This window comes from Mustela nivalis (assembly GCF_964662115.1).
Source record: "Mustela nivalis genome assembly, chromosome: 13".
Taxonomy (NCBI): Eukaryota; Metazoa; Chordata; class Mammalia; order Carnivora; family Mustelidae; genus Mustela; species Mustela nivalis.
In genome coordinates, this window is record NC_139032.1 from 5,580,530 (window position 1) to 5,594,427 (window position 13,898).

General features: G+C 33.7%; 1 protein-coding gene across 4 annotated transcripts in view; it reads right to left on the bottom strand.

Moving 5' to 3' along the window:
* Positions 1-750: 750 nt before the first annotated feature.
* Positions 751-13,898, bottom strand: part of JAK2 (Janus kinase 2) — a 127,064-nt gene continuing 113,916 nt past the window's right edge. For all 4 annotated transcript variants that reach the window (XM_082694273.1, XM_082694275.1, XM_082694272.1 and 1 more), the window contains exons 23-25: positions 5,302-5,419; positions 3,628-3,741; positions 751-3,365 (exon numbers count right to left, since the gene is read on the bottom strand). In XM_082694273.1, coding sequence (XP_082550399.1) covers positions 3,258-3,365; positions 3,628-3,741; positions 5,302-5,419 — 340 coding nt within the window. In that variant the 3' untranslated portion in view covers positions 751-3,257. The remainder of the gene's footprint in view (positions 3,366-3,627; positions 3,742-5,301; positions 5,420-13,898) is intronic.

Here is a 13,898-nt window from a genome sequence, read left to right on the forward strand (position 1 = left end):
TTTATAAGACTGAAAATGAACAGTATTTTAGGGCCTGCACCAACCAAGCAATCCCATATGGCATAAGTACAACAGAAACTAACTTCTTAATCTAAAGAAAATATGGTAATAAAGTAAAATAAAACTGGTAAGATTACAAAATTAAATATTTTAATATTTAGGATATAATGTGCATTTTACTAAAAGTTTGATTCATGTGAAAAGTTAAGGCTATCTGATATGAATTTGAAAGTTTTAAAATTCTCTTGTCATTCTGAAATTTCTCTAAATGTTCCTGTCAGCATCGTGAAACACTTCGTCCTATTTATCTTGAAATTAAGTACACCAGTCCAAACCTATGAGTAAATGCCAAGTATTTTCTCAGATCCATACTCTGACTTTTTTTCTTAAATAAAATGAGATTTAACATATATAACCTAGTCTTTTGTTTGGATAATCTTGCTGACTTATATACTTACTATTATTATTTATTCTAATACAGCAAACTGAAAGATCTGTAATAGGTTACACTGAAAAATTAGGAAAAAAAAAAAACCTTCCTTAGAGATAATTTAAGTACCAGACGTGGAGTGGATACAGCAGTGTTCATAAAGAGCACATCATGAGTTAACAATCATGAGTTAACAATTTTAAGCGCTTCTTAAATCAAAAGACAAATTTACTATTTTTTATACAAGGCTTTCTCTGCATATCCCTACATCAATGTGTATACCCCCCCCTTCCTTGGTTAGGTGACAATAAAAAAGAAAATAATTTCTGAATATTTATTACACCAATATTTCAATTTTGTGGAAACATGCTAAAAGCACAACAAAGAAAACAGCAGTCTGTAAACGGACCACATAACGCCACTCCCCTGGTATAGAACTGTAGGTACTTTCTTATGTCTACTCCACAATAAAAGTATTTAAATAAAATTTAAGTATCGAGTTATACTTGTGGTAAAAATTTCACTTAACTTTAAAAGAGAAGTCTTAATTTGTAAGACAGCACTCTTCCACAGCAAATTAGAGCGTGACTGGCAGCATACATACAGATAACATAAGGAAGTGACTATTTCCCAAAGTAAGTAGGCATGGAAGTAAGGGATTATTTATATAAAGACTGTATAACTTAATATACTGAAATATTTACAGAAGTACAGACTTCTAAGAAAATCTTTACCCTCATTTCTAAAGAATATTAATTTGAAGAAACATTTGGCATTAACTGGTACAATAATTACTTACCTATTTCTTGTGCAGAACCAATTGAACAGCTGCAGGTTAACTTGTTTTTATGTATAGTCAGAATAAAAATTTAAAACATCACAAATCTTCAATGAATAATAATTCTCTTGCAAATTTAAGAATTTTACAATAAGGTACTCATCCCACTCTAAAAACTTCAGAACATTTATGTGGGATTATTTTCCCTAAAACTAAAAACTGAAACATTAAGAGAAAAAAATTTTAAGTAATCTAGTTAATACCTTTGTTTTTAAAGACAAACAAAATGTTATAAACCTTTAAAAATCTTTTAAGTACTTAGGTTTTTGAAATCAAGCATATTCTACTTTTGACTTGAAAAGTAGCAGCATGGAAGATCTCTTAATTGTAGTATTTATACAAATCCTTGAGAAGTCCACAAATTAAATAAAAATTATATCCAACTTTCATCAAAATTTCAGAAATCTTTTAAAAACCTAATATACTATCATTTTAGATGTTTTCTGTATTTGGTAACTACTAAAATGCTTTAAAGATAATGTAAAAAGCATTTCTTACCTTTCCTTCTTTCTAACCAAAAAATCTCCAACTTTCTGTGTAAGGCATTTTTAAAAAATATATAATTTGCATTTCAAAGCCACCTCCAAAAAATAACCAAAAGTTTTAAGTACAAGGTAAAAAAAACAGCATATACCACTGAAAATAAACTACCCTCTAGTTAAATGAAATACTAATAAGTATTTTAAACTTTGTTTAAATAACACACACAACCCTTCCCCACCACATTTTATGTATGGTTTCCACATTGGAGTAGCACTAAAACAAAGGATGGTAACAACAAATAATTCTTTATACTTAATGGAAAATATATATCTCTCATTTGTCTTAAAGACATACATTATGAATTTTTTACTGGCATTCTTAAATAAAATTAACAAGGATACTTTTCGCCAATTTATTCTCATTTCTCCCTTGTATATGAGAATCTAACAAAAGGAAATCTCTCCTATGACAAGAGATTTCTGAAACCCCTAAAATATATATTCTTCAGAAAAAAAAATTCCTAACCTATTACGCATCTCAATAAGCATATACATTTAAAAAACAATATATTTTATGGCTTATGCTTAATTGTAATTCATGACCAAAGGTCCCAGGGATTGAAAAATCTTATTAGCAGCTAACAGTTAAATGCATGACAATATTCCTGGCATTCATAATCTCAAAATTTTAAAAGAAAACTATTCACTGCAGTCTTAGAAAAATTTGGAGATAGTTCTATTTTAAAAACATACTCACCACAAAGAGATACAAGGGAGACAAATAAGAAAATAGATTGTGTTATATCTTTGTAAACTTGTTCCATTTCAAAAGGTATTCTTTAGGGTAAGGGAAATTTCCTATACAAATGAAACTAAACATTTGTTCCCGTTGCTTTGAAAAATATTTACAGTACATAGAACTACAAGCTAAAAGTGTACAACTGCTTACATTGCTGGCCAGTGATATAGATGAACAAGAACACAAGGTGCTTATTCAATTATCTAAGCATAATTTGTATAGTGACATTATTGGAGATCAACTATGGAAAAATTTGGAAACATTATCAATGAACACCAGCCCTTGTGTAAAACATCACACAAGATGCAAAGGTATTATACATTCACTGTGGTAAAAACTGTACATACATATTCTGTGCATCGTCAACATTGTAAAATTTACATTATGATATTTTCATCTTTCAAAATTCTGAGTTGAAAAAAGTCTATTTTTTTCTTTTGCCAAAGAAAAGTGATGTTAACGGACTGATTAGGTTTGTGAAATCACAAAATTCTTTGCTAAGGACTTTTTATCAAGTCTTTTACCGACGTCTTCACGAAGAAAAAGCTCACTAAACTTTGAAAGTTTTGAATGGATATTTCCACATCATTGCTGGCTAGCATCATGATATACCTAACAATGGTATATGTAATAATAGTCCACAGTAATGTGAAATACAAAACTTTGTTCTGTAAGTTTATTTTGGTCTCAGAGTGACGTTTGTTTCTTTCATCCAGCCATGTTGTCCCTTATTTGATCAACTCGAAGAGCTAAGTCTCTAAAAGAGGGGCGTTGATTGACATTATTGTTCCAGCATTCTGTCATGATCAAATAAATCTAGAAAAGAGAAAATAAGCCACAATTACAATGAACACAAAGTGCCATCTTTTAATTGGTGGAAGACATGAATTGAGAAATTCCACTTAATTGTCCTAGGCAGGCACATGTCACGGTCATGCTTAGGTCCACAGTCCTATGATGATGCTATTTATCCAAGAGCTCAGAAAATTAAATGTCATAAAGTGACCTGAAATCCTTGTATAAAAAGGAAATAAAATCACCTGATGAATGTGGGTAAAAAAATGGTTTTTTGGGTTACCTCATCTGGGCATCCATCTGGTCTTGGTAATCTTCCATTATTCTTCAGGAGTTCTATCAAATGAAACACAATCATCTGTCCTTGTTTGTCATTGCCAATCATGCGCATAAATTCCTGTAATACAAACCCACTTTTCAATGAGATTTTTTGTATATTTAATTTGAATCAGTTTCCCAACTTCCAGTAAATGTGAAAAATTTTGTATATGTATGTCTTCTGATATGTTTGAGACCTTTTAAGGACAAACTATTTTGGGCACCAAAACCTTTCTTTTCAATCATATTTCACAAAAGACAACTGAATGTGGAACGCCTATCATGCCATTTCCATAACTATAATATGCTTGGCACAAATTTCCTGAGAAGGGCCCAAAACAGGTGAACTAAAACATATTTACTTTGGTATTTTTATTGTTGCTTTAACATATCATATTACACTGCAGCTGAAATAAATGTTGACTGTAAAAGAGGACTTAATAAAAAGATAACATAGAATGCATATATAAGCATAAATGCAATGGAGAGAAAATATTTGTATGTTAAAAATTCCTAAAAGTAAAGTCTGAACTATAAACTAGAGAAATATTTATGAACACATCATTTAGAGAGTTATAAAGTGTTCTTATGAGTAGGTAAGAAAAATTATGAATATAAAAATGGGCAAAGCACATGAGATAATGCACACCCATATATATATAAACTCCAAATATCCAATAAATATGCACTCAATCACACTAATAGGAGGAGTACAAATTAAAATCAAATAAATATAACTTCTATCAATTTGACCAAACTGCATAATATAATGGTCAATACTGGCAGATGATAAAATGTAAACTCTTAGGCACTGTTATTGAGAGTACAATCTGGTACAATTTTTCTGGAAAGCATTTTGAAATAAATAAAAAGCTTTAAGAGAGTTCCTAATCCTTTACCTATAATTGTACTTTTATTCTAAGCTGACAAGAGATAAATATTTATACATAAGGAAATTCACTATGTTCGCTGAAGTATTACTTAAAATTAGACTGAAAAATGGAAAAGAACTGTCCAGAAATTATATTCTTATGATAAACTCCTTCCCAGAAGTTAGAAGTTATATTTGTAGAAAACATTTACTAATATAGGTAAAATATCCATGCTATAGAACTTATGAAAAAGCAGAATAGCAAAGTGTACAGTATGACTTTTGTTTTATAAAAGAAATATTTTTGATAAAATTTCACTTTCATACATAAAATTGTAAAAAGCCTGGAAGAAAACACACAATATTAAAATGGTTACCTTAAGAAGATTAATTAGAGATGATTTTTATTTTCTTTTTCTGGTTTCCTTATTAAAAAAATTCTAGAACAGGGAAATTTTTTTTTAAATGTTTAAACTTTTCAATAATTTCTAGAGTGAATAAATTAGATTTACTAAAAATAACATAAAGAACGTATACAACCTCCTCCCTTTTATTTACTTATTTACTAATTTATTTTCCTCTCTAACCTCCTCCCTTTTGAAAATGCAAGTTAACTTAATGAGTTAAAGTTTAGGATTATTTTGTTGGATGTTGTCTTCCAAATAAGCAATAAGAGGCTCTAAAATGAGTCCTAAGCTTACTATTATTCTTTGGAAAAAGCTTTTCTCATGTTAAGAAAAGTCAAAAGTAAAGAAAAAGCACACTAACCGCTGGGGGACTTTTACTCTTCTCAATATATGTGAAAAGTTCATAGAGAACCACTCCAAAGCTCCAAACATCTGAAGCCACAGAAAACTTGCTCTCTGTCAGTGATTCTGGAGCATACCTATAACATACGAAACACATTCATAAGACAGTTACTTGAACTGTAGTAGCATTGTGTGGTGACAGACAGTAGCTACAGCTGTGGTGAGCAGCAAAGAACATATAGACTCCTTGAATCACAATGTGTACACCTGAAACTAATGTAACATGTACCAGCTATACTTCATTACAAAAAAAGTTATTTGATATGCCAACTCTTGACTTTACCTGAAAATCACTGGACTAAAAAGACAAGCTGTATAGAAAAGAGTTAACATAAGCAGGTCTGAGGCTACCATCCTCAAAAGCCTTGTTTACAATGTTGACCACTGACTGTGCCTGGAAATAAGATTTCAGAAGGGTTGCCACAGTTCCCTAAGTGTGCAGAGTGCTCACTGGGCCTAAAAAATATGGTCTATACTGAACACCTGCTTTCTTTCTGGGAGTCTGGAATTTTGGTACATGCCAGGCAGAGAATGAGTTGTCACGTTCTCTGGGGAAATTGAACGTGTCCCGAGTGACTATTCTGGGAGAGGACCCTTGGAAGCTTTGTGCTCAGTTTCCTCCAGGTTTTGCCCCAAATGGCTTTTCCCTTTAATGATTCTGCTACATATCCTTTCTCTGAAATGAATCATAGCCATGAGTATGCCTGTATGCTGAGCCCTTTGAGTCCTCCCAGTGAATCATCAAACCTAAGGGTGGTCTTGGGAACCTCTGGCACACTAAGATAACTCAAATCCAAAAAATCTATTATAAGTAACACCAAAGTTAACTGCAAAGTACCTTCCAGGACTTGGGGTGGGGGGTGGAGGGGGGTAGGGAAGCTGCTCCTTGCAAGTTAAAGTTTTAAATGAATTGAGCTAGTAAGTCTCCTGGGAGGGGGGAAAATGGCTTCTAAACTGGAACAAGACCTAAAGCCATAAACATGAAAGAACTTGTTAATCAGGAGGGCGATTATGACAGGAAATGCAAAAATGTAAACTCACAGGGGAAAATGGTGTCATTATCTACTCAAGTATCAACACTATCCAAGGGAGGACTTTGGCTAATGGACTGTGAGTATCATGGTCCCACTGCTAAGTTTATCCTTATTACAGAGGACAGTGACAAAGATCTGTTTAAGACTAATGAGATTAAACATATGAATTACATAAATTCAATCTCTCCTTCAAAATCCAATTTAAATTTCCTCACTTCCACAGACCTTTCTCTGCCACTTAAGGTCTTAATGACCTCATGCCATTAAATTTCTGTAACATTTATTGTCCATACTATAATCAGGCTATTTTTTTACATTTAGTTTCAAAAAATTTTTCACATAGTTATTTTTAAATGTATATTAGTTTTATCTCACAAATGGAATAAACCTTCTTAAAGACATTCCCCCCAAAGCTTGCAAAACAGTCTCTTCCTTTCATTTTCATGAAAGCACTGTCTACAATTTCCCCTCTCATCTCCAAGGCTGGTTTTCTCTCTCCCATGTAAGGATAAATACAAATCAAAAAAGAAAAAAAAAAAAAATCTCCCTGATGAAAATGAAGGAAAAGACTCTTCCTCCTCTTTTTTCTTAGAGCATTTACTTTAGAAAACTTAATCCTTTGTCTCTTTAAAATGTATGTAAATTTTTTTTTTTTAAATTATGCTTAAAAGACTCTTGCCAGCTTTATGATGCAAGAATGTCTTTCTCAAGAAACTGGGAACCACCTTTCCAAAACAAGTAGCACCTTGACCTCCCAGTTTTTGTGGGATGTAAGAGTTTAACTTCTTGCAGGTGCCTCCTCCCAAGTTGCAAAAATATCTCCTATCATAAAGATATGAGAAGTTTGTTTTTCCTATGGATAATGCCAATTAGCCAATGCAGATGGTCACTCTAATTACCAAGTGAACTTAGAGTAAATTATGTGTCTTACTTGAGGACTGGCTACTGTTTATCTTGAGAACATTATGTAATGGGTTGAATCTGGCCATATAAAAAAAGTGAGCTTTCTTTCTGTCTTTGCAATCTCTTAGCAGGTTGCTTGTGATGCCATGACTTCAGGATTAAAGTTTATTCAGTAATAAAATTTTTCTTTCTCTTCTATCTTTGTGCAGAGGTTTTCTGGGTTCGGAGGAGATTTCATTTTTAATTATATTTCCCTAACACTTTCCCTTTTCTCCATCTTTTAAATTTGGGTTTTCCAAGGTTCCATCATCAGAGCTTTACCTTTTTGTCAAAAACTTTCTATTAGATAGTATTCATTCACCTATCCACTAACATCTCCTAAACTTGTAACTGTATCTTGACTGTTTTTGTGTGCTTTGACTTACTGAACACTTGCACGTTAAATAAAGTGGTGGCAAAGAGAACTCCATCCTCCTTTTCCACAACCGGCTGGCTGTTTTACTTTCCCTATATGATGAATGGCATCAACAATTTATCTTACTCCCCAGGTAGAAATCTAAAGAATTATTTTTGACTCATCTTTCAACCCAATAGCTAACGAGCCATCAAGTGCCTTTAGAATATATTTAGATGAATGGATCCAGAAGATGTGGTATATATACACAATGGAATACTATGCAGCCACCAAAAGAAATGAAATCTTGCCATTTGCGACAACATGGATGGAACTAGAGCGAATCATGCTTAGCGAAATAAGTCAAGCAGAGAAAGACAACTATCATATGATCTCCCTGATATGAGGAAGTGGTGATGCAACATGGAGGCTTAAGTGGGTAGGAGAAGAATAAATGAAACAAGATGGGATTGGGAGGGAGACAAACCATAAGTGACTCTTAATCTCACAAAACAAACTGAGGGTTGATGGGGGGAGGGGGTTTGGGAGAAGAGGGTGGGATTATGGACATTGGGGAGGGTATGTGCTTTGGTGAGTGCTGTGAAGTGTGTAAACCTGGTGATTCACAGACCTGTACCCCTGGGGATAAAAATATATGTTTATAAAAATATATGAAATCAGGGGCGCCTGGGTGGCTCAGTGGATTAAGCCTCTGCCTTCGGCTCACATCATGATCTTGGGGTCCTGGGATCGAGTCCCGCATCAAGGCTCTCTGCTCAGCGGGGAGCCTGTTTCTCCTTCTCTCTCTGCCTGCCTCTCTGCCTACGTGTGGTCTCTGTCTGTCAAATAAATACATAAAATCTTAAAAAATATATATATATATCAAATCAGTCTCCTAACCCAATACCACTGTTACAATCTAGGGTCAGATTCTTATCACATGTATTATACAGAGGTCTTCAAATCAGGTGAAGAGTAACCCCAGGTATTTACAAAGATTTCCCAAGGGATACTCTACAGCAAGAATAGTATAAGGATCCTCCATGAGTCCCAGAGCCTGCTTTAATAATTATGTTATCAGAAGCATTTTTCTTTCAGTTCTTCTTAATACCAACCCTAGGACATGCTGGAACATGTTAGCTTAAAACAAAGAGCACTTTTGAGCAAGAAAAGTAATATAGATAACAAGGATTGTTTAAAAGATATGGCTAGGGGCACCTGGGTGGCTCAGTCAGTTAAGCATCTACCTTCAGCTCAGGTCATGATCTCAGGGTCCTGGGATCGAGCCCTACCTCGGGCTCCCTGCTCAGTGGGAAGTCAGCTTCTCCTTCTTCCTCTATCCCTCTGCCTCACCCCTGCTCATGCTCTTTCAAATAAATAAATAAAATATTTTTAAAAAATGGTATGATGGCTAATCCCATGGATAAAAATTATATGCATTCCCTTTCAACACTTCAGATTTAGTATTTGTTATTCAATTAATCATTTAAATCCTATTTTTTTAAAAAAGACTTTATTTATTTGACAGCAAGAGACACAGCAAGAGAGGGAACACAAGCAGGGGGAGTGGGAGAGGGAGAAGCAGGCTTCCCACTGAGCAGGGAGCCCGATGAGGGGCTCGATCCCAGGATCCTGAGATCATGATCTGAACCAAAGGCAGACACTTAATGACTGAGCCACCCAGGCACCCAAAACCTATTTTTTTTTTTTTTTAAAGTAGGCTCCATACCCAGTGTAGAGCCCAGCATGGGGCTTGAACTCACAACCTTGAGATCAGGACCTGAAATGAACTGAGATCAAGAGTCAGATGCTGGGCGCCTAGGTGGCTCAGTGGGTTAAGCCTCTGCCTTCAGCTCAGGTCATGGTCTCAGGGTTCTGGGATCGAGGCCCGCATCGGGCTCTCTGCTCAGCAGGGAGCTTGCTTCCTCCTCTCTCTCTGTCTGCCTCTCCACCTACTTGTGATCTCTCTCTCTGTCAAATAAATAAATAAAATCTTAAAAAAAAAAAAAGTCAGATGCTTAACTGACTGAGCCACACACAGCAGTGCCCCCAGTTAAAACCTGTTTTAAACCTGTTCTGAAATATTTACACAAAATTTAGTCAGCTTAATTACATTATATAAAAAATTTAATATTGTCTAATATAAATATAAAACTATATACCAACTGCCTACGTGACTAGTCTTTAGCAGTAGATAGCTTTCTTTTCCATTAAATACACAGGAAAATTTTGATCACAATAAAAATGTTACTTCTGACGCTATACTGTAACACTTTTCTCCTAGCACCCTAGGATGGACATATTTTCTGTTTCAATAAAAGGAGATCTGCATAATTTAAAAAAAAAAAAGTTACTTCTGATTTTTATACTGACTTCTTAATAGTTCTCCAAAGTAAAATATCAGAGTTTGATACATACCTCTTCCCAACACATTTACTGAAGGAATAATAGATCTTTTACCATATACTTTATTACATACATTATAATCTTAGCTACATTTTATTCTGTATTATTTATTACAAACTAAGTAATGAGAAATGATTTTTATAACAATATAAAATTAATTATACTAGATACCTATCATCTGAAGTTTATCTTGACTGTCCTTGTGATTTCCAGATATTCAGAGAGAAATACAGGGCCCAAAGCTTATAAAATTTAGGAGCTTTCTTTATAACAAAAAATATAAAATTAGGCATGAAACTAAATATTTAAAATTAGAAAAGAAGTAATCTTGAAAGAAAAGTACTCTGGTATATATGCTTTGTTATAAACATGCCTCTGTACATGTACTCCACAATTTATTTTTTTAATTTTAATTTTATAATTTCACAATTTTAATAACTTACTTCAATTGAAACATGTCAGACTTTTGAAAAACTTTGGGTATATATCCCAGACACTGAGAAAAGGAATGACTCTAATGATTTCTCTTTTGAAAGTCCAGTGGTTTAATTCTTTGTTTTCAAAAAAATTAAAAAAGAATGGATCTAATGAAATTGCCAGCTAACAGATAAACTTTAATGGTACATCACTATATATTTTTTTACTACTTATCTCAGAAGGACTCATAGAAATGAATATTCTTATAACAAAACTCCTTCCATTCCTATCTATTTATTTACACAAACAAGTTTTCCCCCTCCTCATGGAATGCCTTTCCTCTTCTCTACCTGGTAAACTACTAATCAATAGTTGAAATTTCATTTCTTTTTTAAAAAAATTTTATATATATATATATTTAGAGACAGAGTGAGTGAGCAAGAGAGAGCACAAGCTGTAGGAGGGGCAGAGAGAGAGGGAGAAGCAGACTCGCTGCTGAGCAGGGAGCCTGGTGGAGGGCTCGATCCCAGGACCCCAGGATCATATCTGAGCCAAAGGCAGCCACTTAACCCACTGAGCCACCCAGTCACCCCTGAAATATCATTTCTTAATTGAGCTTTTCTCTGATTAATTTAAATAATCAGAATTATTTGCATTCAGGCAGAATTATTTGCATTCTTATGTTTCCCCATCATCTTCTTCATTCTTCCACTTATATACTACGTTACAATGATTTGACCATACGTTTGATTTTTTCCTAAACTATGAGCTCTTAAAGGGAAGGGAAAATGCATAGTGGACCTGGCAGTTGAATATGGCTGCCACATAAAACTTTTCTTTTTAGTCTGGCCTTCCTAGTATCTGGGCACAGTTTTTTTGTTTTTTGTTTTTTCCTTCTTCCTGATATTGACCCTACCTTCATATCCCAATTCCTTCTATGGTGTTTGGAACAGTAGGTACTTAAGAAGTATTTATTAAAGTATATTAAAGTATATTCATTAAAGTATATTCATTAAAGTATATTCATTAAGCATGCCTAAATCACTGGAATTCATATAACTAGGCTTTATGGATTTCTTAATTCTATGAAATTCATAACTCTATGAATTTCTTAATTCCATTTAACTTCTTTTATTTCTCATTCTGGAAAAAAAGAATGAAATTCATGTATCACTGGGTATCTAACCAAAGTAGATAGTTAAGTTTAGATGAGTCTTATATTCTATATTTTATATTTCACTTATACCCTAAAAATAATTAGATGGTGGTAATGCTATTGATTATCACCCAAGCTGTTCCTTAAAAGTGTTTTTATTATTATGAAAGATTTCAAACATACAGAAATTAGAGAACAATAAACACCCATGTACATGTCATTTAGTTAAATTCATTGCCTGCCTTGCTTTATGGACTTATTCCCCATCTCCACCCCCACTAGATTTATAGGAAGTGAATTTTGGACACAACAGTATTTCAAACATGATTATTGTATATTCATGGGCATTTTTTTAGTTGTTGATGTTCAATAACAGGTTCCTTTCCAGAAGAAAGTATACTATATGTCAGAGTTAATTAAATAGTACTATAACTTCAGGGATAATAAAGATTTGGGGAAGAAAAACTTAAAAAAAAAGATAAGTGCTTTTCTTTAAAATATCCACAATGCCATTATATATTACTCTTCTATGTAATAATCCATTTGTTCTATTTTTTTATTGTGCTATATTAGTCACCATACAGTACATCATTAATTTTTTTTAATTTTTTATTTTTTATAAACATATATTTTTATCCCCAGGGGTACAGGTCTGTGAATCGCCAGGTTTACACACTTCACAGCACTCACCAAAGCACATACCCTCCCCAATGTCCATAACCCCACCCCCCTTCTCCCAACCCCCCTCCCCCCAGCAACCCTCAGTTTGTTTTGTGAGATTAAGAGTCACTTATGGTTTGTCTCCCTCCCAATCCCATCTTGTTTCATTGATTCTTCTCCTACCCACTTAAGCCCCCATGTTGCATCACCACTTCCTCATATCAGGGAGATCATTAGTTTTTGATGTAGTGTTCTATGATTCATTGTTTGGGTAAAATTTTTTTTAAGATTTTATTTATTCATTTGAGAGAGAGATCACAAGTAGGCAGAGAGGCAGGCAGGGAGAAAGAGAGGAGGAAGCAGGCCCCCTGCTAAGCAGAGAGCCCAAAGCGGGGCTCGATCCCAGGACCCTGAGATCATGACCTGAGTCGAAGGCAGAGGCTTTAACCCACTGAGCCACCCAGGCACCCCAGGTATAATTTGTTTTAAATCACTTGGGCTTTCTTATCTAATTTTCTCCCAGTTTATAATAGCTGGGGTAAGTTGTAAAACTTACAGATAAAAAATACGTGAAGATAACTAACCAGGGCGCCTGGGTGGCTCAGTCGTTAAATATCTGCCTTCAGCTCAAGTCATGATACCAGGGTCCTGGAAGTGAGTCCCATATGGGGCTCCCTGCTCAGCAAGGAGTCTGTTTCTCTCTCTACCCACCCCCCACCGCTCATGATCTCTCTCTTGTTCAAATAAAATCTTAAAAAAAAAAAAAAGATAACCAACATATATGGATCATCAATGAACTTAGTAGCTAACTGAATAATCTATGTTTCTAATAATACTGATGAATCACACAAATATTTATATATTGACAGTTATATTGTTTATATTAGTAATTCTAACTTTTAAGTCAGAAATCCAAAATGTTAATAAAATATACTTAATTAAAATAAACAAAACACAGCCCTTAACAGTATCATCTGATTTAAACAACATAATTTTAAAAGTATTATTTCAGATGAATAAACCAGAATTAAAGCCTATTTGGGATATATCCCAAATTTAAACATTTAAATATAATTTCAGCAATTTATTCCTATAAAACAAAATGTACCATAAATGAACTAAGACATAAAAAAGAAGACTGCATCACAGCACAAAGCAATAAAACAACAATGCATACCACATAAAAAATTAGTTTGTATGTTCCTTGCAACTCATAATTTTAATTAAAGATCAAAAATTACCTTTAGCTTCAAACTGCTATAAAATGTTCCTTTAATGACAGACTAAATCACCACCATGGTTAGGAAAGCTTAAAAGCACAAATTCTAAAAACAGACTCTCTGGGTTTGAATCCTAATTTTACCATTTATTGGTCATATGACCATGAGCAAGCTATTTTACCTGTCTGTACTTCAGTTTCCTCATACTCAACATAGAGATAATAATACATCTTCTCCAAGGGTAGTTATAAAGATTAGAGGAGATAATCCATGAAATGCATTTAGCCCAATGTAAGCAGGATAAATTTTTGGTATCATTAGAAATATATAAATGATGAACTACTAATACTAATAACAACAAAGTTT